The sequence below is a fragment of the Hemitrygon akajei genome, chromosome 2 (assembly GCF_048418815.1).
Source record: "Hemitrygon akajei chromosome 2, sHemAka1.3, whole genome shotgun sequence".
Lineage (NCBI taxonomy): Eukaryota > Metazoa > Chordata > Chondrichthyes > Myliobatiformes > Dasyatidae > Hemitrygon > Hemitrygon akajei.
In genome coordinates this window covers 22611137-22636430 of record NC_133125.1, presented here as the reverse complement: position 1 = coordinate 22636430, position 25294 = coordinate 22611137, and the positions used below count along the sequence as shown (strand labels likewise).

The following is a 25294-nucleotide window of genomic DNA, read 5'->3' as shown; positions in this document are numbered from 1 at the left end:
TTTAGTTTCTTTTTGTGCACTTAGTGGTATGATTCTTTTAAACATCATATCTGCTTCCAGAATATTATTGAATATTTCCTTATTTATACTATAAGTAGTAGTATATTTTGCTCTCCATGATTTTACTGTTGATAGATCAGTGTGTTTACTGTATACACTTTCTTTGTCTATACCCTTTTCAGGCTAGAATCAATATGACCCTAATTTAGTTTATTCATCATCTTTCTGATACTAACTAGGTTTTCATTTTCAATTCCTAACTCAGCTTATCAATTTGAGCTGACTAAGCTTGATCTTAGCTGATCATCCGGCCAATAAATAGTGTGATTAGTTACAGGTTGAACTCAGAAATCATTCAGATAAGCATGTACACCTGTTTCCTGCATACAACAAATAAGCACAAGTTACTTCATTTTTGCAGTCACTTCACTTTTTTGAGTTGAGAGGACCGATCCAATTAAATGGAATTTCTGCTTCTTCACTTGACTACTCCAGGGTGGAGGTTGTGAGAATTGTCCTTTTATCACTGGATTGGTACCAGTGTAATTTGATTTTTTTTTTGGTTCTGAGGTGGAGTGAGAATTCAATATTTCTTTCCTATTTTTTTATTCAGTAGTTGGGCAGCTCTTGATTGGAGCTGGTGCAGGATCAATAAAATGAACTAATCCCATCTGGGACGAGTGGAGATCAGACTGTAATAGATGCCTGCTAGTGAAATACTGCCATAGAAATTTTACAGAGTAACTGGAAACAGTTCACCCCATCAAATCCATGTCAACTCTTTGAGAAGCTTTCCGTTCTATACCATTCCCATTTCCTACCCCATGGTACTCGAGTTATTCTACCTCAAGAGCAATTCCAGATTATGATCACACTATGTAAACAAAAAAAAACTCCTTGCACATTTCTGGATCTTTTGCCCATCAGCTTGAATTTGTGTTCTCAGATGTTGAAACATCTAATGGGAGCAGCCTGTTTATAATTAGCCAATGTAAACCCGTCATGATTTTTTTCAATTCATATCTCAATCTTCTGAGCCTTCAACTTATCCAATCAATAAAACCTGCAGTCAAAATCACCAAATAGGAACTGTTTTCATAAATATCATTACTACCCTGTATTAGACATGTCTGCCTGATATGTGGCAATTGGAGCTAGACGTTCAAAGCTCAAATTTCAAAGTAAATTTATTATCAAAGTACGTATATGTCACTATATATTACCTTGAGATTAATATTTTTGCAGGCATTCAAAGTAGAATAAAGAAATACGATGGAATCATTGAAAATGTACACACAAAAACTGATAAACAACCAATGTGCAAAAGAAGACAAACTGCAAATACAAAAAAGGACAAGTAATTAAATAAATAATACTGAGCACATGAGTTGTTGAGTCATTGAAAGTGAACATGGTTATCAAATTCCATAGTATGGCTCAATCAGTGTTTTATGCATATTCAGCATAATCTCACTGATTTTTGTACTCTTTTGTCTCTGTGAATATAAACCAAGCTGTCAACAAGTTCTGTTTTTTAAAAAAATGATGCACATAATTTGCTTAGATTATGTTACTGTCCACATTTTAGAACTCTGGAATTTAGACAATATCTCTCCATTTATTCTTTCTGTGAAATATATGGCTTTACATTTCATCTATTATGTTTGCCTATTCAAATAGCCTGTCTTTTGCATTTTTTATTATCCTCCTTACAGTTTACCACACATTCTAGTTTGGTGTCACCTGTAGGCTTCGAAATTCCATCCCTTGTACCCATGTCTAAGGCATTCATAAATAATTTTCCTTGCATTATTCCCTTGTGAGTAGCACTGTTTGCCATGTTCCAGTCTGAAAGGCACTCACAGGGAACTTGTGCTTTCTGTTTTTGAGGTTTGTTTAATTCATATTGTCACTGGCCTTTCCATTCCATGAGCTTCAGTTTACTTTTCGTGTTGGATTATGTTAAAAATCTTCTGCAAATTCATGCAAATTGTAAGTGCTAGGACTCCAGTAAACACCATTTTGAAGCAAAAAGTGCTTCACAAAGATCACCATGGTTACGTTCATGAAATCAGAAAAATGTATAAAAAATGCATGCTTCTGTGAATTTCATTTGTAAAATTTTGACGCAGCTTTGGTTAGATTATAACCTGATTTTTTTTACAACAGAAGATACATTGAATGGATGCAGTGTTATATTTATCTAAATGCTGATATCTTTTCTTATTTTAGATACCAGTTTTTTCTACAGGTCAAACAGGATGTCCTTCAAGGTAGATTGCCTTGCCCTTTAAACATTGCTGCACAATTGGGTGCATATGCTCTCCAGTGTAAGTGAATTTGTTCTTTCCAACAGCTTGATAATTGTGTGATATATGATGTGTTAAGTAAGTGCACTGTTGTAGTAACAGTTTAAAAATACTTTTTTAAAAATTTGGTAGATGAATTGAATAGAAATGGTTAGAAACATTTTACTTCAGTATTTTTGATGCACTCCTGATTTTCAGTCTCAACATTTTTCTGTACTGAGAGCACATTCTGTGCCTTTTGTCCTTTTGTCCCCACTCTTTCAAAAAAATATACCTACCTCCACCCTAGCTATTTCTAATAGTCTTTCCTGCTCACCTCCCTGGGATAGATAATTCACCATAATGAAGATTCTTCAAACTATTTAGAATAACAAATATCCACTTAAACAATTTAGATTAAAATCAAATGAATTGGCTCATTTTTGTATGCTTCTGTGAATTTCATTTGTAAAATTTTGACGCAGCTTTGGTTAGATCAATGAAGGCTCATTGAGTCTTTTACACTCTGCAAATATGCAAACTTCAGTTTCTTTTTGATCTTTTCTATCCTTGTGTAACTGTGTAGTAGACTGAGGTTTACGTGTCTCCGTACTGTTGTTGTACATTGAGATGCTTCCTTGCTGAAAAGTGATGTGAATAAGTGTATGTTGTGATTGAACTTGGGATCCTAAGAAGTAGAAGCAAGAGTTTCAAGCATGGTATCCAGTTTATTACAGTCATGGCTGAACTTAAGCCTCATACATTATGCTGGCTAGTCCTTTGATATAAGTGTCTAAAAATATATTGTTCTCTTCTTTGGATATATCCAGTGACTGAATTTCCATAGGCCTTTGTATATTCCAATGAGTTGCAACCCTCTGAGTAAAGATGTTTCTTCTTTACTCAGACTGAGAAATGGCTTATTGTTCTAGATTCTCCAGCTAGAGGAAACCACATCTTGGCAGCTATTCTATCATCTCCATTAAGATCATATATATCCCAATGAGATCACATCTCATTTTTTTAAACTTCAGTGAGTTTAGGCCAATTTTACTCAATCTCTCTTCATAGGACAAAACCCCTCATACCAGGAATCTCATGAATCGACACTACACTGACTCCAAGGCAAGTATGTCGTTCCTTGGGTATGGAGACCAATGCTATGCACAGTATTGCAGTGAATGTTATCAAAGTCTAGTAGAATCCAGCATATAATTTGCCTTCCTGATCGCTTACTGAATGTGCATATTTAATTTTTGTGTTTCTTGACTCTGTATGTCAATATTTGCTTGTTTTTTTTCTTTTTGAGAATGTTTTTCTATTTCCCACCCAGCTCTTTGTATCATTGGCAATCCTGGATGTGTTACTCTGCCTTGTTAGTCAAGTCATTGCAATAAATTATTAACTTTTTTTTACTTGCACCCATGCTAGTGCTGCAGGTATTGATAAAGACTGCCATTCTCTCCCTAATTTACTCGGTGACTATAAGAACTTATAGCAATTTTATATTTGTACTGCAACTGACTGAAAAAGTGTTTGTCTTAAGAGTTGATGCTGCTTTATATATTTTGAGCTGGCAGTTTACATATATCTGTCTGTAACTTTTGCACTGTTGATTCAAATGAAATGGGGGAAATTCTTACGAGAAGAAGCAAACCCAAGTGCATGCATTTGAGTACAAGATATGATATTTTTCACTGAAATGTGAAAAACAAGTTTCTTTTTCTTTTTCATTTTATAAATGTATTTTGAAGATGCATTTATAAGATTTGTGTATATTCCATATAGAAGGGATGATAAGTGGTGTAGAATTTCTGAGTGTAGGCCTGTTTGTATTCCAAACCCAATTCTAGCAACTTCAGATTACAAATTTGACAGAAGAATGAACGTTATCACTATAAGATGGAAGGAAATGTACAAGCATGATATTTTCACCAAAGAGTGACAGTGAGCATGATACATAAAGCAACACTTTCATTTCAGCACAGACAAATTATGTTCACCTGCATTTTTGATAAGATTAGTATTTTAGCATGAGATAGTAAATATTTTTACCTTAAAATTGGAAAGCATAGGAGAAGATTCATGGTTCAGAATTTATGTACCTGTACTTATATTAAAAATAATGGGGAGTCAGGCCTGTTGATTAAATAAATCATAAATATGATGGTAAGTTATGATATATTTTCTTTCTTCAGCTGAACTAGGAGACTATGATCCTTTTAAGCATACAGCCAACTACGTATCTGAATATCGCTTTGTTCCTGATCAGAAGGAGGATCTTGAAGAAGCAATAGAACAATTTCATAAAGCTTTAATGTAAGGATTTTCATTTTTTCTCAATAAGCAGTAAAGTTAACTAATTTTGTAACTTAAATTGATATCCCTGAAAAGAGCAAGAATAAAAATGTAATAGTTTACAGTATTTTCTCACATTCTCAAATGGGATTGTTATATTAATGACAATAGACAATAGGTGCAGAAGTAGACCATTCAGCCCTTCGAGCCTGCACCGCCATTTTGAGATCATGGCTGATCATCTACTATCAATACCCGGTTCCTGCCTTGTCCCCATATCCCTTGATTCCCCTATCCATAAGATACCTATCTAGCTCCTTCTTGAAAGCATCCAGAGAATTGGCCTCCGCTGCCTTCCAAGGCAGTGCATTCCAGACACCCACAACTCTCTGGGAGAAGAAGTTTTTCCTTAACTCTGTCCTAAATGACCTACCCCTTATTCTCAAACCATGCCCTCTGGTACTGGACTCTCCCAGCATCTGGAACATATTTCCTGCCTCTATCTTGTCCAATCCCTTAATAATCTTACATGTTGCAATCAGATCCCCTCTCAATCTCCTTAATTCCAGCGTGTACAAGCCCAGTCTCTCTAACCTCTCTGCATAAGACAGTCCGGACATCCCAGGAATTAACCTCGTGAATCTACACTGCACTTCCTCTATAGCCAGGATGTCCTTCCTTAACCCTGGAGACCAAAACTGTACACAATACTCCAGGTGTGGTCTCACCAGGGCCCTGTACAAATGCAAAAGGATTTCCTTGCTCTTGTACTCAATTCCCTTTGTAATAAAGGCCAACATTCCATTAGCCTTCTTCACTGCCTGCTGCACTTGTTCATTCACCTTCAGTGACTGATGAACAAGGACTCCTAGATCTCTTTGTATTTCTCCCTTACCTAACTTTACACCGTTCAGATAATAATCTGCCTTCCTGTCCTTACTCCCAAAGTGGATAACCTCACACTTATTCACATTAAACGTCATCTGCCAAGTATCTGCCCACTCACTCAGCCTATCCAAGTCACCCTGAATTCTCTTAACATCCTCATCACATGTCACACTGCCACCCAGCTTAGTATCATCAGCAAACTTGCTGATGTTATTGTTAATGCCTTCATCTAAATCATTGATGTAAATCGTAAACAGCTGTGGTCCCAATACCGAGCCCTGTGGCACCCCACTAGTCACCACCTGCCATTCCGAGAAACACCCATTCACCGGTACCCTTTTCTTTCTATCTGCCAACCAGTTTTCTATCCATGTCAATATCTTCCCCCCCCAATGCCATGAGCTCTGATTTTACCCACCAATCTCCTATGTGGGACCTTATCAAATGCCTTCTGAAAATCAAGGTACACTACATCCACTGGATCTCCCTTGTCTAACTTCCTGGTTACATCCTCGAAAAACTCCAATAGATTAGTCAAGCATGATTTGCCCTTGGTAAATCCATGCTGGCTCAGCCCAATCCTATCACTGCTATCTAGATATGCCACTATTTCATCTTTAATAATGGACTCTAGCACCTTCCCCACTACTGATGTTAGGCTGACAGGACGATAGTTCTCTGTTTTCTCCCTCCCTCCTTTCTTAAAAAGTGGGATAACATTAGCCATTCTCCAATCCTCAGGAACATTAGAAAATGATTACCAATGCATCCGCAATTTCCAGGGCCACCTCCTTTAGTACCCTAGGATGCAGACCATCTGGACCTAGGGATTTGTCAGCCTTCAGTCCCATCAGTCTACTCATCACTGTTTCCTTCCTAATGTCAATCTGGTTCATTTCCTCTGTTACCCTATGTCCTTGGCCCATCCATACATCTGGGAGATTGCTTGTGTCTTCCCTAGTGAAGACAGATCTAAAGTACTTATTAAATTCTTCTGCCATTTCTCTGTTTCCCATAACAATTTCACCCAATTCATTCTTCAAGGGCCCAACATTGTTCTTAACTATCTTCTTTCTCTTCACATACCTAAAAAAAAGCTTTTGCTATCCTCCTTTATATTCCTGGCTAGCTTGCGTTCGTACCTCATTTTTTCTCCCCGTATTGCCTTTTTAGTTAAGTTCTGTTGTTCCTTAAAAAATTCCCAATCATCTGTCCTCTCACTCACCTTAGCTCTGTCATATTTCCTTTTTTATAATGCTATGCAATCTCTGACTTCCTTTGTCAACCACTGTGGCCCCTTTCCCCCCTTTGAATCCTTCCTTCTCCGGGGGATGAACTGATTTTGCACCTTGTGCATTATTCCCAAGAATACCTGCCATTGCTGTTCCACTGTCTTTTCTACTAGGATATCCGTCCAGTTAACTTTGGCCAGCTCCTCCCTCATGGTTCCATAGTCTCCTTTGTTCAACTGCAACACTGACACCTCCGATCTGCCCTTATCCTTCTCAAATTGCAGATAAAAACTTATCATATTGTGGTCACTACCTCCTAATGGCTCCTTTACTTCAAGATTGCTTATCAAATCCTGTTCATTACACAAGACTAAATCCAGAATAGCCTTGTCCCTGGTCGGCTCTCGTACAAGCTGTTCCAAGAATGCATCCCGTAGGCACTCTACAAACTCCCTATCCTGGGGTCCAGCACCAACCTGATTCTCCCAGTTCACCTGCATGTTGAAATCCCCCATAACTACTGCGACATTACCTTTGCCACATGCCAATGTTAACTCCCTATTCAACTTGCACCCAATATCCATGCTACTGTTTGGTGGCCTGTAGACAACACCCGTTAGGGTCTTTTTGCCCTTACTGTTCCTCAGTTCTATCCACACAGACTCTACTTCTCCTGATCCTATGTCCCCCCTTGCAAAGGACTGAATCTCATTCCTCACCAACAGGGCCACCCCACCCCCTCTGCCCACATTCCTGTCCCTACGATAGCATGTATACCTTTGTACATTCATTTCCCAGGTCTGATCTCCCTGCAGCCATATCTCCGTTATCCCAACAACATCATAGTTACCCATTTGCACCTGAGCTTCAAGCTCATCCGTCTTATTTCTGACACTTTGTGCATTCAGATATAGAATTTTTAGCCCATTTCTCCTCTCTCTGTTTAAATCGCTGCCTATTGTGCTTAATCCAGCTCCCCGAACTCCCTTCGGGCTATACGCCCCTTGAATTTTGTTGTCCTTTCTAAATTTAATTATTCTTTCAGCACATTTAACTCCATGTTCCATCAGACCATCCCTCTGTACATGTGTCCTCCTTATCACTTGTTCCGCCTCACCTTTCTCTAGTACACACTTAATATTCCGGAACCGTGTAGTCCCCACCTGTCCTTTACTCTTCATCTCGCTATCCTCTCTCGCATTCTGGATCCCTACCCCCTGCAAATTTAGTTTAACCCCCCCCCGAGAAGCACTAGCAAACTTTCCTGCAAGAATGTTAGTACCGCTGCAGTTCAGGTGTAAACCGTCCTGTCGGAACAGATCCCACCTTCCCTGGAACAAAGCCCAATTATCTAAAAACCTGAAGCCCTCCCTCCTGCACCATCCTCTCTGCCACATATTAATCTGTATAATCCTTCTGTTCCTTGCCTCATTCGCACGTGGCTCAGGTAGCAATCCTGAGATTGTTACCCTGGAGGTCCTGCCCTGCAGCTTTGCACCTAACTCCCTGAACTCCTTACGCAGGACCCCCTCACTCATCTTACCCACGTCGTTGGTCCCTACATGGACCACAACATCTGGGTTCTTGCCCTCCCTCTCGAGAATAACCTGCACCCGATCTGAGATGTCCCGGACCCCGGCACCAGGGAGGCAACATACCATCCGAGACTCCCGATCTTCCCCACAAAATCTCCTATCCGCCCCCCTAACTATAGAATCCCCTATCACTTCCGCTCTCTTCTCTTCCCTCTTCCCCTTCCTAGTCGAGGGTCCAACCTCAGTGCCAGAGACAGGACCACTGCAACTTGTTCCTGGTAGGTCATCCCCACCAACAGTATCCAAAACGGTATACTTATTGTTGATGGGAACGGCCACAGGGGTGCTCTGCTCTCTCTGTCTGCTCCCCCTGCCTCTCTTGACTGTCACCCATTTGTCTACCTCCTGTCTTTTCGGTGTGACTACCTCCCAATAACTCTTATCTATCTCTGCCTCTGCCTCCCGAATGATCTGTAGTTCATCCAGCTCCTGCTCCAATTCCCTAACTTGGTCTGATAGGAGCTGCAGCTGGATGCACCTTTTGCAGGTGTGGTCATCAGGGACAACTGTGTTGACCCTGACCTCCCACATACTGCATACGGAGCACACCACTGCTCTAACTGTCTCTCCCATTACCTGATCGTACATTAGTCAGAATAAATGAAAAAAGTACCTACCTACCGACCTTACCTTTTTTTACCTCAGCAAGCACGTACTCAGGCTCACTGATTTCCTCTCACCGAAGTCCCCTTGCGCCGAAGCCCGCTGAGCCAAAGCCCAGCACTCTGCTCCCACGCACTCCGCTGCCCGCACTGACACTGCCCGCTCCTGAAAGTGTTTGATGATGGGAAGAATTTAATTAATTAAAACTCCAAGCTCAGATAGCTCAACTGAATTCCTTACCACAAAGATGGACACACGGTTTTCGAGTAAACAAATAATCTGCTCTCCTGGGCACTTTACAATGATATGAATCTGATTTCATATTTTATGTTAATTTCATTAGGTATTTGGCAAATACAATGTAGTATGCAGATAACATGTTAGAATGCCTTGTGTCTGAATTCTTAGTTCATTCAAAGGTATGTTATCCCATGTAATATATTTCCACATATCAGTAACTGAAGAAAAATTTAGACTGGTTAAATATTTACACCATGTAAATGATGTGGCGGAGAAACGTCAACCTGAAACATCACCAATTCCTTTCCTCCTACAGATGCTGCTTGACCTACTGAATTTCTCCAGCAGATTGCTCGTTGCTCTAGATTCCAGCATCTGCTTTCTCTCTTGCCTTCATTTATACCTCATTTATACAAGCAGCAATGAGATGATGATCGCATTAAAATTTTGTTATATTTGATTAGAGAATAAATTTTGGCCAAGCATACTCCTTTGCCCTTGAGACTTCTTACATTAACCAGAATGGACAGCTTAATATTTTACAGAAAGATAACATTTCTTGCAACTGATCTACAATTGAAGGATCACATGAGAGTTTGGGCTCAGAACCAGAAATAGTGCCTCAAATGTATATAAAAAAATAATGTACAGATGGAACCAAGGTTGTGACTCAGATTAATCAGTTCAGTTGTGCAAATATTCAGTGGCTCGTGTAACTGATAAGGTCAAGGCCATTTTTACTTGCATAAGAAAATACTTTCAAGTATTATTTACTATGCAAGCTTGAACTCCAGAATTGGTTTATTCAAAGTGTTCCACAAATCTGTTAATAATTTTTCATTTAAAACTAGCTTATTACTGAAATGTGCTTTATGATCTGTTCATTATCAATATCAATACTGATTTAAACTGCTATCTGTGCTGATGATGTCAATTTTGTGCTGAGTTGAAACACATGAAACCCAGCATCCAAAAGGCTGGCAGAGCCCAGAATCTGGTCATTATAAGCTGGGGAATGAATGGCAACTACAGCAATTAAGCTTTGTAATGGTTGAAATAATTACCTTCACCTGGCCAAGAACAAGTTAAATTATCATTAGCTGGTATTAGTTTCTTGACAAATATTCTTATCCAGATTCTGTCTAGTTAAAAGAGCAGTGTACAATTTCAGTCAATTAACTTGTTACAAACGAAAGAGACGGTGGCACGGTAGCATAGTAGCCAGCACAATGCTTTACAGTACAGGCAACCCAGGTTCAATTCCCACCTTGCCTGTAAGGAATTTGTACGTTCTCCCTGTGACCACGTGGGTTTCCTCTCACAGTCCAAAGACATATCAATTAGTATGTTATTTGGTCATTGTAAATTGTCACCGATTCTGCTAGGATTAAATTGGGGGATTGCTGGATAGCATGCCTCGAAGTGCTGTGAGGGCCTATTCCATGCTGTACCCCAATAAATAAAATTTTAGAACTTTTAAATTCCAAATTAAGCTTCCAGTTCCATTCAAAAAAAATATTTAGTTAACTCTCCAGATGAATTAGCTCCATCCGGTGATGCTGTTCATTTCAGTTTGGATGTTATGTCAGACAACTAGAAAAGAAAGGCTGAAGAAAATATATCTTTGAACTTTCCATGGTTATCATTAATTTTCATGACATGGTCAAATATTTCTATAATATTATAAACTCAAAGCATATTAACATTGCCAGGAAGATTAACTGTGACCCACCTGTGACTTAATACAGTGTATTTCTGTGAACTAAGAGCACGGACAGGACTGTGTATTTAACTTAGAAATGAATTGCCACAAGATAACTGTAGTCTATAAATAGTCAATAATTTCATATTCCAAAAACACAGAACAGATCTGGTATCATTACCATTTGAGGTTGAGCTCTGGAAAGATGATATTAGAAGTGTTCATTTTTGCCTTGTAGAGTATATCCTTTGATAGTTAAATACAATTGTTGGCTTTGTGCTCGTCCTCAGGAGCTCCCTTGAGTACTGAAGACTGAATATTTAGCATAAGTATTTGAGCCTTCCCAGTTTTGAAGCCCTGTCAGTTTCAAAGATGAGCTTGGATGATGCTTCGTTCTCATACAGGATGATTGCCAGAAAGGTTTCCTTTCATAGGTCGACAAATGATACAGAGAGATTGCTATATTCATGCTTTTTCTCTTGCTACTAGTTATGCTTTGAACATGTCAGTTAGGAAGCATTCTGCTTATAATCTGCATGTGCTGTCAGGGCTGCCTGTCCCTGCAAAACAATTACAAGTTTCTTGAGGACTTCTCTCATGGTCTTGTCCCTTTTATTTTCGAGTGAAGTGATGCCAATCCCTCGCAGATAAAGAAGGCCAATTGTAGATGCATTTTTGGAAGTTTGGGGATACAGTGATACGGGTTGGGCACACAGGAGCTGAGGCCGGGGTAGGGCAGTCATAAGGCAGGGGAGGCTTGAGAAACTAGCTGGCCTACAACTGTTATCATTAATCGTATTGAACAGTTGTTGCCAATTGATTAGAACATGTTCTATTTTGGACTTCCGGTAAGATGGCGATTGCTTAGCTGCTCCGAACTTTTGTTCCGTTATTGTCGCTATCTTTGCACTAAACGTCTCCATTTTTTAAACCTTAGTTAGGAACTTTTTCAGTTTCTTTTACTTGCCTGTGAACACATCTACCTTACAATGTCTAGCAAGAGTTCTAAATCCGGGAGAAAGGAAGTTCCGGCTCTGTCGGCTGAGACCCTCGCTGCGCTCGAACAACTCCGAGATGATATTTTAAAGGAATTTAGAACCGCTTTCAAACAGCTGGAAGCCAAACAGGATCGGATCAACGATAGAGTGGACGAACATGCTGAACACTTATCTCGCATCGATTCGACTTCTGAAGATTTAGAAAGTCGTGTTCGATACTTGCAGACTCTCTGTTCCAGCCTAGAGGAAAAATGTAACAAACCCCTTTCCAAAATGGTGGATCTCGAAAATCGCAGCAGATGCTGTAATCTTCGAATTCTTGGGTTGCCAGAGGCCACCGAACAGGGATCAACTGTGAAGTTTTTCGCCGAGTTTCTCTGTGAGATGTTCGGGAAAGATTTGCTTCCGAACCCGCCTGAGCTCGAAAGGGCACACAGGGTCTACGTTCCCCCCGGAATTCTGGGCTCCCGCCCGCGACCGGTAATTTTGTGCTTTCATCAATACCAGGTAAAACACCGTCTGATTATGGAGGCACGTCGCAGAGGTACTTTTACTTTCCAAAATACAATCATTTGCTTTGTGGAAGATTTTGCACCCCAGACCTTAAAGATGCGCGCTGAGTTTAAAGGCGTAATGAAAGTGCTTTTTGATTATGGTTTTAAACCCTCTCTTCATACTCCTGCTGATTTACGAATCAAGCTTAATACTGGAAAATATAAGTGGTTTAAGTCAGTGAAGGAGGCTGAAGCATTTGTGGCAAGTCTTCCGGCTATCCAGTCATCTTCGGAACCCGATCGGACCTCCTAAAATGGTGGATAAGTACTTCTCGTAGTAAAATTACTTTTTCTGGACTCAGACTTTACTTGAATCACTCAGACATTATTCATTGAAACTCTAAGGGCTGTTGACAATCTCTCCCTGGATTTGGTGTGTCTTTTTTAAATAGACATTCTGTGCTTAATGTTTCCCTATGGACGTTTAAATAGTACTTGTGTAATCTATTTTATTCTTGTATAACTTTATCTATAGAGTTCTACAACTGACTCTAACTTGTTTTGGAGGTTTGAAGTCTTTAGTGAAGGCCTCCCTGTTTGTTGGTTCACAGTTTAATAGCTGATTTATTTTTTCTTTTTTTTTATTTATTATTTTTTTTTCTTCACTTTTTTTAATCTCTGATTTTTTTTGTCCTTTCTGTAAATGGTTGATAAGTACTCTTCTTGAATTTATAATTTTCCCCTTCCTCCCCTTTTCCCCCCCTTTCTCTTACTTTATTCTTCTATAATTTTTCGCGGGTAGGTTAGTTTTGGTTTTCTTCCGATTTTCTCTGTATTAAGTTTTATATTTCTGCAGAAGATGTTCCAATTTGTAGTTATGTTTTCTAGTGCATAAGCTAGTTACTATTTGCTATAGTATTTATACGGAACTGCTGTTAATGACACAGATCTGGAAGTTATATTTGGGTTAATTTTTTTGGTAGAGCTAGCTGCTTTTTTTGGTAGCCGTCTAGTTTTGGGTTGTGTGGATGGGGTGGATTTTCCAGTTCCAACATCACTCACTGTATTTATTGTTTTTCTTTATTGCTCAGGACATGTTTATGTTTTGATTTTACGAATCTATGTTTACATTTCTACTCCCAGACTGCTATTGTATTACTTGACTTTTTATATGCCTGCTGCCTTTTATGCATTAGTAATTGATGATGGCTAGTGCATTTAAATTCGTGAGCTGGAATGTAAAGGGATTGAATCACCCTGTTAAAAGGAGGAAGGTATTCTCACATATTAAACAACTCAAAGCTGACATTGCTTTCCTTCAAGAAACTCATATTCGTTGTTTTGATAACTCCCAGCGTCTGTCAAAGTGGGCGGGTCAGCATTTTTATTCATCCTTTGCTGCTAAAGCTAGGGGAGTCTCCATTCTTATTAACTCAAATATTCCTTTTGAACTCCATAATAAAATATCTGATACAAATGGCCGTTTTATTATTGTTTCTGGTAAACTATATAACACTAAAGTTGCACTAGCAAACCTGTATGCCCCCAACTTTGATGATGTTAACTTTTTTGAACATTTTTTTTCCTCACTACCAGACTTAAACTCATACTCTCTTATACTGGGTGGTGACTTCAACTGTTGGTTAGATCCTAATCTGGATCGATCGTCCTCTGTTACCAGATCACCTACTAAATCTGCCTTAGCTATCCAATCGTTTCTCTCTAATTTTGGTATCTCGGATATATGGCGTTTCCTTCATCCTACTGAGAGAGATTATTCTTTTTTCTCACATGTTCACCATACCTTCACTAGAATTGACTATTTCTTACTCGATAACCAACTTATTCCATTTGCCCACTCTTGTGACTATCAGAGTATACTGATTTCTGACCATGCCCCAATTACTCTCTCTCTGGACTTTCCTGGTCTCCCTCAGAGGAATAAACACTGGCGGTTTGATTCAACTTTATTATCGGATGATGATTTTTAAAAATTATTAAGGATCAGATAACCTTTTATTTTAACACTAATACATCACCTGAAGTGCCATCCCAGATTGTCTGGGATGCCATGAAAGCATATCTGAGGGGTCAAATAATCTCTTACACAGCAAATCTCAACAGAAGATCCTGTGCAGATCGATTAGACCTCATTAACCAGATTAAAGAATTGGATCAACTATATGCTCAAACTAAGAAACCTGAACTATACAAGAAGCACGTTGAACTCCAAACTAAATTTAATCTTCTGTCTACTCAACCTGTCGAATGCCAACTTCTCGAAAGCAAGAGTCGCTTTTACATTCATGGGGATAAGTCTGGTAAATTTCTAGCCAATCAGCTGAGGCGTTCCAAAGCCAAACAACATATTACAAAGATCCGGAAGGAGAACGGAGACTTTACATCGGATCATTTAGAAATTAATGACGCATTTAAAAATTTTTATTCTCGGCTTTATTCCTCTGAATCTTTGAATGACAATATCTCTGTTGATCAATTTTTAAAGAATCTGAATATTCCTTCACTTTCATCTGATTTTAAAGCCAAACTTAACGCGCCTATATTATCAGAAGAAATATCTTTTGCAATTTCTGCACTGTCCTCAGGGAAATCTCCTGGACCTGATGGGTTCCCTGTAGAATTTTATAAATCATTCTCTTCACTTCTTTCTCCTCAGTTACTTTCAGTATTATCTGACTCGTTTAATTACGGCAAATTGCCACCCTCTTTCAATGAGGCATCTATTATTCTTCTATTAAAAAAGGGCAAAGACCCAACAGAGTGTTCCTCGTATAGGCCGATTTCTTTGCTCAATGTTGATGTAAAGATCTTAGCTAAAGTTTTGGCTCATAGATTAGAAACCGTTATTCCCTCCATTATCTCTGATGACCAATCAGGTTTTATTAAAAACCGTCTCCCTTTTTTTAACATTCGGCATTTATTTAATATCTTATACTCACCTCCAACTGGGATTCCTGAATGTGTTATTTCCCTCGATGCGGAGAAAGCATTTGATCGTATAGAGTGGAACTACCTTTTTGCAGTCTTAGAAAAATTTGACCTCGGTCAAAGTTTCATCTCTTGGATCAAATTGCTGTACCTGTGTCCTACTGCTTCTGTTTTAACTAATTTTCAGAAATCCCAGGTATTTAATCTCAAACGTGGCACCCGTCAGGGATGCCCCTTAAGTCCCTTTCTCTTTGATTTGGCTATAGAACCTTTGGGGATAGCATTTCGAAATTGTCCTGAATTGACCGGGATTTGGAGAGGGGGTGTTGATGACTTATTACTCTTTCTCTCAAATCCGTCTACATCCTTACCTCTAATGTTTTCACTTCTTGACCAGTTTAGCCAGATCTCTGGCTATAAACTTAATTTACATAAGAGTGAACTTTTCCCAATTAATAAAGAAGCACAAGAACTAACATTTCGTGATCTCCATTTTAAAGTAGTCCATAATCAATTTACTTATCTTGGAATTACAGTCACAAGGAAGTTTAAAGATCTCTTTCGTGAAAACTTTGCCAATCTTTCATATACTATAAAACAGAGTCTGGTACAATGGTCACCTCTATCTATGTCTTTGGTAGGTCGTATTAATGTTGTTAAAATGTATGTTCTCCCCAAATTTTTATACTTATTTCAATCTATCCCAATTTTTATTCCTAAATCTTTTTTTGATTCCTTAGACTCTATTATTTTGTCATATCTGTGGAAGAATAAGCATTCTAGAATTAATAAAATCCATCTCCAAAAATCTAAAAAAGAGGGTGGCATGGCTTTACCTAACTTTCGTTTATATTATTGGGCAGCTAATATACGTTGTGCTACCTTTTGGTCTTTCTTCCACGGCCAACCCGAGTGCCCTAATTGGGTGGCAATGGAGTTGAGCTCCACTAAAGAATTATCTATCTCTGCACTTCTTGACTCTGCACTCCCTAGTAGTCTGTCCAGATTAATAGCTAATCCTCTTGTTAGACACACTTTGCGTATATGGGCTCAGTTTAGGAAATGCTATGGTTTCCATGGTTTTTCCGTTTCCAGCCCTGTCGCACATAATCACCTTTTTTTACCTACTACATACGATTCAGCATTCCATATTTGGTATAGGAAGGGCATTAGACATTTTGAAGATCTTTTCATTGATAATCGCTTCGCTTCTTTTCAGCAGCTCTCTGTTAAGTTCAATCTGCCCAATGCTCATTTTTTTTAGATATCTCCAAATTAGACACTTTATTGCTCCTTTAATTCCTAACTTTCCTGAAATGCCTGCGAAAAATGCTATGGACTTATTTCTTTCCATTAATCCAGTAGGTAAAGGTTTAATATCAATTATTCGAGATAAATTAACAGCCTTACGACGGGCCCCTGTGGATAAAATTAAAATGGCCTGGGAGCAGGATTTAAATACCTCCTTATCCGATGAGAGCTGGGACTCGATTCTCAAATCGGTTAACTCAACCTCTCTTTGTGCTCGCCATTGCCTTTTACAGTTTAAGACTGTTCATAGAGCCCATATGTCTAAATCTAAACTATCTCGATTCTACCCTAACATTAGTCCGCTCTGTGATAAATGCAAGAGGGGCGTGGCCTCTCTCATCCATATGTACTGGTTCTGTCCTAGCTTGGAGAAATTTTGGAAAGATGTCTTCACGACGTTATCGTGTATTCTGAATCAGCACCTAGAACCAAACCCCTTAATTGCTTTGTTCGGTTTCTGGGGCGAGACAGATTTACGTCTGAGTCCGACCAAATGCTGAATATTATCCTTTGCCTCTCTCCTTGCTAGACGCTTGATCCTCCTTAGATGGAGAGATGTTGCCCTGGCCCACTCATGCTCAATGGCTTAACGACATTATGGCCTGCTTGGACCTCGAAAAAATTCATTATTCAGTTCTTAATTCGGATCTAAAGTTCCATAAGGTCTGGGGACCTTTTATCGAGTACTTTCATAACCTTCCTCTTGACTAGGGTTTTTTTTTTCTCTTTTCGGTCCCTTGCTTTCAGCTCCCTTTTTTTTTCTGGTAGTAGGCATTATTATCCTCTGTTGCTAAGTGTATTCACAGTCTGGGAGTTCGATTGTCCTGATTTATACTCTCTACATTGTGTTGTGGTTGGTCTGGAGTTGTTGTTTTTTGTGTTGTGGGGCTTGGGGAGGATACTAAGTTTACTTGTCTTCAATTTAGGTGCTTTTTTATCAAATTCTCTTCCTTTGTAGCATATTGTCATTGTATGCTTAATTTTGCACTGTATTAATGTTCCTCATTGGGATTTGGGGCTTTTAATTTATAAAATGTATAGAAAAACTAATAAAAAAAATTAAAAAAAAGAACATGTTCTATTTTGATCACAATCTTGGCCTCTTTAAATGTAAGAATTTGGGACTGAAGTAGAGTTAGGCAAACTTCTTTCTGTTTTCTAATAACAGATATTCAGTGCTGAAAACTATCCAGTTTGTTCTTTGTTCCAAAGGCATTGTTGGAAGCAATCAAAAACTGGTTTTGAAATGTTCCCAGTATTGGACTAATCAAGTTAATTATATTCATAACAAATTTCAACTACTCATCAAGGTTTTGCACAAATGCCAAAATCCTTTATGTGAGTGATGTTGAAGTGAGATTTACCTTTTGGTTTTGTGTAATGGATCTTTTTAGAGTGTAATTTGAGCCCATCTGCAAGTCTGTGTCTGGTCAGCCCATGGTTTTGGCATCATTTCTTGACTTCTCCAATTTGCTTTCAAGGCAATCATTTTGACATAATGATTGAAATAAGAATAGACAGCAGTTTGTTCAAGAAAAGACATGTTGTTATTCAGCACCTGCTCTCTAATTAAATTGATAAAATGCAGATTATGAGTGACATGCTTGTCTAAATTTAGTATGGTTGTAGGTGTCAAGAAAACAAACTGGGTACATCAATATTCCACCGAAAATGTTTGCCAGTAATGTTTGGACAATGTCAACTACTTGTACATTTGCAGATCAGCACTTACCAGATCAAATAGACTCAACAGACAGCTTGATTTTAATATTGATAAAGCCACTGTCACCTTTAGCGAATATACCTCTAACTGCTATATGAAAATTGTCTTTCTGTTGTGTTTGTGTCTTTAATTCTATTCTTTATGGCTATAATAATGTATTACATACTGTAGTAGGGAGTGGAAATTGAACATTTTCAGCCTTTGCTTTCTCAAATTACCCTTAGAATCACTTGAGTCGAGTCTATTAGAGGGAACTGGCCTGTCAATGGGAACTACACAGAGCTTTTGTATGTTTCATTGGCTGGAGCATATGCCGTAGAACTGTCTACTGAAAACTACTCTGAGGCTAGTTCGAGTTGTCTCAGTGAAGAGATCAGACAAATGTCTGAAATGTTGATGAGATTAGTAAATAGTCTCAAGAAACATAGAAAAATGGAGGGCTATGGGTAACCCTAGGTAATTTCTAAGGTAAGGACATGTTCGGCATAGCTTTGTGAGCCAAAAGGCTTGTATTGTGCTGTAGGTTTTCTATGTTCTGTCTTTCTAAATTCACAGATATCTGAGAACCTTTTTCATAGATGAACAATCTGGAGAAGTTGGATCAAAATTAATGTGATCACTATAAAGATTCTCCAGAGAAGGTAGGCTAAGGGTACAGACAAATCAAGAAGCCAAACATATTGCTAAGTGAATATTGACTTCTGAGAAAGTTTACTGCTCAGTCATCCGGCTTCTCACAGACACCACTGTTAAGCACCAGTGCCTAAATGACTTTCTTCAACTGTCTTTCATGTATCATGATGGTTGAATAGCCTTTCATTATTTTTTCCAAGTTAAAACCGTATTCAGGTCTGGTATAACTGACTGATGCACCATCAATAACTCACGCCGAGACTTAGGAAGTGAGATATAGGCTTTTATTGACTGAAGAACAACACTACATCCTGGGGAAAATGAGGGAGAGCAGCAGGCCACAGTCGCCTTTATACAGGGGTCTGTGGGAGGAGCCACAGGGGTAGTCAGCAGGGTCTTGGGAGGAGCCACAGGAGCAGTCAGACAGGTATATCTAGTTCACCACACTGACTATCCTTGCAATTAGGCTTAAACACCTAGTATATACTCAAAACAAATGTTGCTTACAGCATTAGTGCAATATCTTCCACAAGGATAGTGAAACCTACAAAACTGCTAGAGTCTCTTAAGATTTGAGATATGAACACTCCTAGTTTGTGAAATTATGGCAAGCAGGTACAACACCTTTAAACGGATTAAGCTTCGTCACTACGGCCGGAAGTGAGGCAAGAATGAGGGGGGGACTCCAAGCCAGGATGGAATGAGATATCCTCTACCCAGCATCTTGTTAGCAAATGTGCAATCGTTGGAGAACAAAATTAACGACCTGGGGGCAAGATTGCTGAACCAGAAAGAAAAGAAAGATGGTTGTGTCCCATGTTTGACAGAGATATTGCTTACTCCTAGCAGGCCAGCTAAAGCAATCAGACCCGAAAGCTTCTTGATTCACAGGATGAACTGAACTGCTGATTCAGAAAAGGCAAAAGGTGAAGGTATGTGCTTCACAATAAACTCTCGGTGGTGCTCTAATGTGGTGGTTTTGTTGACCTCGTGTTCCCTTGACCTTGAACATCTAACAATCAAATGCTGTCCACTTTATTTACCTAGGGAGTTCTTATCCATAATCCTGACTGCAGTTTACATGCCACCAGTAGGCAGCTCTTAATCAAGTCCTTGAGAGGTTACATGATGCAGTCTTCAAACAGTCCAATCAGATGCAGTTCAAATCATCGTCATGGACTTTAATCAGGCTTGTTTAAAGAAATCTCTGCCCAATTACCTTCAACATACAACCTGTAGCACCAGAGGTCCTAAAACAGAAGACCACTACTATACTAAGATGAGGAATGCCTACACTTCCATAATCTGACTGCCTTTTGGTAAATCTGATCACTTTTCTTCTCTTACCTGCATGCGGATAGAGGCTAAAGAAAAAAGTTCCAGAGGTTAGGACAACAAGGAGGTGGTCGTGGGAGGTAGAGGAATGGCTATGGGATTATTTCAACTCGGTAGACTGGGCCGCATTCAAGGATTCATCTGTGGATCTGAATGAATGCACCATGGTTGTCATGGATTTTATTAACATAGTTGTAGACAAGTGTGTCCCCCTGAAATCATTCAGAGTCTTCCCCAACCAGAAGCCCCGGATGAACCATGAGATCCACAATCTTCTGAGGGCCAGATCAGAAGCATTCAAGGCTGGTGACCAAGAAAATTACAAAAGGTCCAGGTACGATCTCTGGAAGCCATCTCATGGGCGAAGTGGCAATTCCAGACTAAATTTGAATCAGAGAAGGATGCTTGACAGTTGTAGCAGGGCTTGAATGCTAACACCTCTTAAAAGTAAAATGAACCGACAGAGGTGACAGCAGGGCTTCACTTCCAGATGAACTCGGTGCCTTCATGGAGGAACCATCACAAACTCCCACAGACCCTGATGATGCCTGTGACTTCAGTCTCTGAGGCTGACATGCAAGCAACCTTCAGGAAGGTGAACCACAAAATGCATCCATCCTGATGGCCTACCTGGCCAAGTACTAGTCCTGTGCTGATCAACTGGCTGGAGTGTTCAGAGACCTTTAACCTTTTGCTTCGGCACACTGAGGTACCCACTTACTTCAAGCAGACTTCACTTATACCAGTACCTAGGAACATTGTAACCTGGCTCAATGGCTATCATCCAGTAGCACTTATATCCACAATGATGAAGTGTTTTTTAGAGGTTGGTGATGAAGCATATTAACTCATGCCTGAGAAATGATTTGAATCTGCTCCAATTTGCCTAATGCAGGTCCACAACAGGTGCCACCTCATTGGCTCTTAACTTAACCCTAGATCATCTGGACAGCACAGATGCAATCTTCAGGATGCTCTTTATCAACTCCAGCTTGGCATTCAATACCATCATCCCCTCAAAACTAATCAATAAGCTCCAAGATCTTGGCCTCAATTCCTTTTAATGCAATTAGATCCTGGATTTACTCACTTGTAGATCCCTGTCAGTTCGGATTGGCAGTAACATCTCCATGGTCACCATCAGCACAGGTGCACCGCAAGGCTGTATGCTTAGCCGCCAGCTTCACTTTTACCCTTACGACTGTGACTAAGCACAGTTCCAGTGCCATATTCAAGTTTGCCAATGAAATCACTGTCATAGGCTGATTCAAAGGTGGTGATGAATCAGCATACAGGAGGAAGATTTAAAATCTGGCTGACACAACAACACTTCTCACTTGATATCAGTGAGACCAAGGAGTCTTCAGGAGGAGAAAACCAGAGATCCATGATCCTCATCAGAGGATCAGAGGTGGCGAAGGTCAGCAATTTTAAATTCCTCTGTGTTATCATTTTGGAGGACTTGTCCTGGGTGTCCTGGGCCCAGCATGTAAGTCCAATTATGAAGAAAGCACAGCAATGTCTCTATTTCCTTAGGAATTTGTGAAGATTTGGCATAACATCTAAAACTGGCCCTGGCTCTGTATTCCATAGAACCATAGAACATTACAGCACAGAAACAGGCCTTTTGGCCCTTCTTGGCTGTGCCGAACCGTTTTTCTGCCTAGTTCTAATCTACAATTCCCTGGTATTTCTCATTATTCATTTCTTCATCTCTGTAGCCTTCTGCCTCTCTGCCTTTCACTTCACAGGGTGGTTATAATTACTCATAAATCAAATAAGAAGGTGAATTGATTGTAAAGCATTTTTTGTGGAACATTTACTTTGTACCAGAGCCTGTGTTGTACCCCTGAGTGTAGTTCAAAAGACACAGAGCATGAGTTTGTTTTATTTTGTTCCATATGCTTGTGGTTGGTAGAATCATGTTGTGTTGAGGTACTGACCGCATATTAGCGCCTCCAAAAAAGTGAAAATAGCTCAGAAAACAGAATGAATCAATATCAACAAGTAAGAAAGATGTCGGGATAATGTCCTATCCAGTGGCTTCCAATGGCAAAGTAGGATAATGATTATCACTATTTTTTCTGGAACAGGTGTTCCTAACCTGGGGTCCACAGACCCCTGGTTAATGGTAGGGGTCCATCGTATAAAAATAGTTTGGGAGCTGCTGTTCTGGAGGGACCCGAATCATTACAATCATAACAGAAGATGAAGAAAATTCACCATACTGATGATCATTTCAATTTGTACAAGCTAGCGTGCAAAGACTACTCAATAATGTTAGTAATTGCACGTGTATAATACTTTAGCTTTATATAATTTATTTCTGTAGCAAAAACTCCAGCAACTCCAGCAAATAGTGAAATTAGTTGGCATGCAGATACTGGCACTGTTTTTTAAAAAAAAGTTTGCAATTTTAAATATAATATAGTGATGTAATTAAAAGTATAATGACATCAACAATTCAACAAATACATTTTCTATTACAAAAAGGAACAAGATATTTTATAATAGAATTTGTAAATACCGGTAATAGCATATAGAAGTTGCATCCAGTCCTAACATATAGTTTTTGACATGGAATAATTTCGGTTTGACTTGCTGTCACGACATCAAACCTTGGGACATGCTAAGATATTTGTAATGTCAAGCAATGCACAGTCATAAGCAATAAAAAGCGCTTTAGAGTTTATTATAATTATTCCATGGCTAAAGTTGTATTTCATCAAAACTAATCTAATTTAGCTAAAAATTATTTTGACTTTGATAGTTATAAACCTGTCATTCCATTGCAAAGTGTAGCTGGATAAGCAATTTTTCTGTGAGACTTCGTGAATATTCCAGCTGCCATGGCCAAATGATGAGGATTCTCAGTTTAGTTATTGCAAGCCCTACCTGTTTGATAGGGATATACAGAGTGGACAGCCAGCACCTCTTCCCCAGGGCACCACTGCTCAGTACAAGAGGACACGGCTTTAAGGTAAGGGGAGAGAAGTTCAAGGGGGATATTAGAGGAAGGTTTTTCAATCAGAGAGTGGTTGGTGCGTGGAATGCACTGCCTGAGGCAGATACACTAGTGAAGTTTAAGAGACTACTAGACAGGTATATGGAGGAATTTAAGGTAGGAGGTTATATAGGAGGCAGGGTTTGAGGGTCGGCACAACATTGTGGGCCGAAGGGCCTGTGATGTGCTGTAATGCCTGTATGTTCTATGTTTTTTGTATTCTATGATGTAATTGGTGCTATAACTCATTTCTAGTAGCATTGTTGTTAACACATTTATATCTCTGACAACAACCAGAGGTTGCAGTCATTGAACAATCTGCTAAATAAATAGGATAAAGGTTCTATTTCCTGATGTTTGATCTGGAAATGACACTGCAGTAGAAAGTTTGTTAACTAACTAGAAACATATTATGTGTACCTAACATTATTAGACATTCTAATTACAACAGGTCAAAGGTCCACGGTTTGCCTCAGGGACTGAGGCATAATGCTACTTTGTTGCGTGCTATTATTAAAAGCAGTCCTTTCTTTTCATCTTTAGTACGTTATAGGTCTTACACCTGTTCTCATAAGAAAATTATTTTGATGAAAGGTATGTCTAAAGTGATAGATAAAACAGCTGTTAAAAGATTGGTACAATAGCAAAAGAGGGGTTTTTTAATTGCCAAAAGTGAATAAAATAAGAAACTGTACAAAAGTCATAAGTATATTACTTTAGAAGTTAATTTTGTATTGCACTGGTACACTTAAACTATGATTTAAACTGCACAATGGGTTTTGTTTCTTAGCATGGTAAACCGAATACTGATTCCTGTAATATAGACTTGAATCCTGTGAAACTCCCTTGTTTTCTGTTAATTAGCACTGGATAGTTCTAATCTGCTATTTCTTTTCTCTCAGTTTTTCTTAACATGCATTTCTGGATTTTGCTGCTTTTCATTTTTATATTTGCTAATGATATTAAACTAGGAGGATTGTGAGTATGGGGTAAGTGTAAAAAGGGTTTTGGGGGTTTGTGAGAGAGAACATGTTAAAATGGAATATAAATTGAAAAGATATTAAAGTGATCCACAAGAAAAATAGTAAAAGGTGAGAGATTAAATAATGCTGATGTTCAAATGGAAATGGGTGTGCTTGAACTTACTGTTGTAGCAGGCAATTAAGAGACCATGTGGTGTTAACCTTTTAAGGAAAATTATTTGAATGTAGGCGAAAGTCTTAAAAACACAAAATGCTGGCAGAACTCAGCAGGCCAGACAGCATCGATGGGAGGAGGTAGTGATGATGTTTCGGGCCGAAACCCTTCATCAGGAGTGAAGTAACATGGGATGGTTGAGGGGGGATAAGAAGTGGGGGGAGGGATGAAGTAAAGAGCTGGGAAGTGATAGGCTGAAGGGAAATGGGCTAGGGAGAAGGTGGAGAATTATGGGAAATAAAAGGGAAAGAAAGGTAGAGCTGGGGGGATTATAGTGAGGGGGGAAAAGAGAGAGAGATAACCAGACTAAAATTATAGATAGGGATGGAGTAAGAGGGGGGCAGGGGTATCAACGGAGGTCTGTGAGTTGAATGTTTATGCTGGCAGGTAGGAGGCTACCTAGGCGGGAGATAAGGTATTGCTCCATCAACCTGCGTGTGGCCTCATCTGGATGGTAGAGGAGGCCACGGACAGACATGTCAGAGTGGGAGTTGTGGCCACAGGGAGATCCCGCCACTGCTGGAGGACTGAGCGCTGGTGTTCGGCGAAACGGTCTCCCAGTCTGCGGCGGGTCTCCCCAATGTATAAATGGCCACATCGGGAGCACCCAATACAGTATATCACCTTGTTGATTCGCAGGTGAAGTGGTGCCTCACCTGAAAGGACTGTCTGGGGCCTAGGATGGTGGTGAGGGAAGAAGTGTGGGGGCAGGTGTAGCACTTCATCCATTTGCAGGGATAAGTGCCTGGAGGGAGGTCGGTGGGGAGGGATGGGGGGGATGAATGGACAAAGGAGTCGCGTAGG

The 25294-nt window shown here is 39.5% G+C and overlaps 1 protein-coding gene across 11 annotated transcripts in view; it reads left to right on the top strand.

The window, feature by feature from the left end:
- epb41l4a (erythrocyte membrane protein band 4.1 like 4A) overlaps nucleotides 1–25294 on the top strand; it is a 217131-nt gene that overhangs the window by 106571 nt on the left and 85266 nt on the right. For all 11 annotated transcript variants that reach the window (XM_073068542.1, XM_073068533.1, XM_073068524.1 and 8 more), the window contains 2 exons: nucleotides 2233–2330; nucleotides 4487–4607. In XM_073068542.1, the coding sequence (XP_072924643.1) occupies nucleotides 2233–2330; nucleotides 4487–4607 (219 nt within the window). The remainder of the gene's footprint in view (nucleotides 1–2232; nucleotides 2331–4486; nucleotides 4608–25294) is intronic.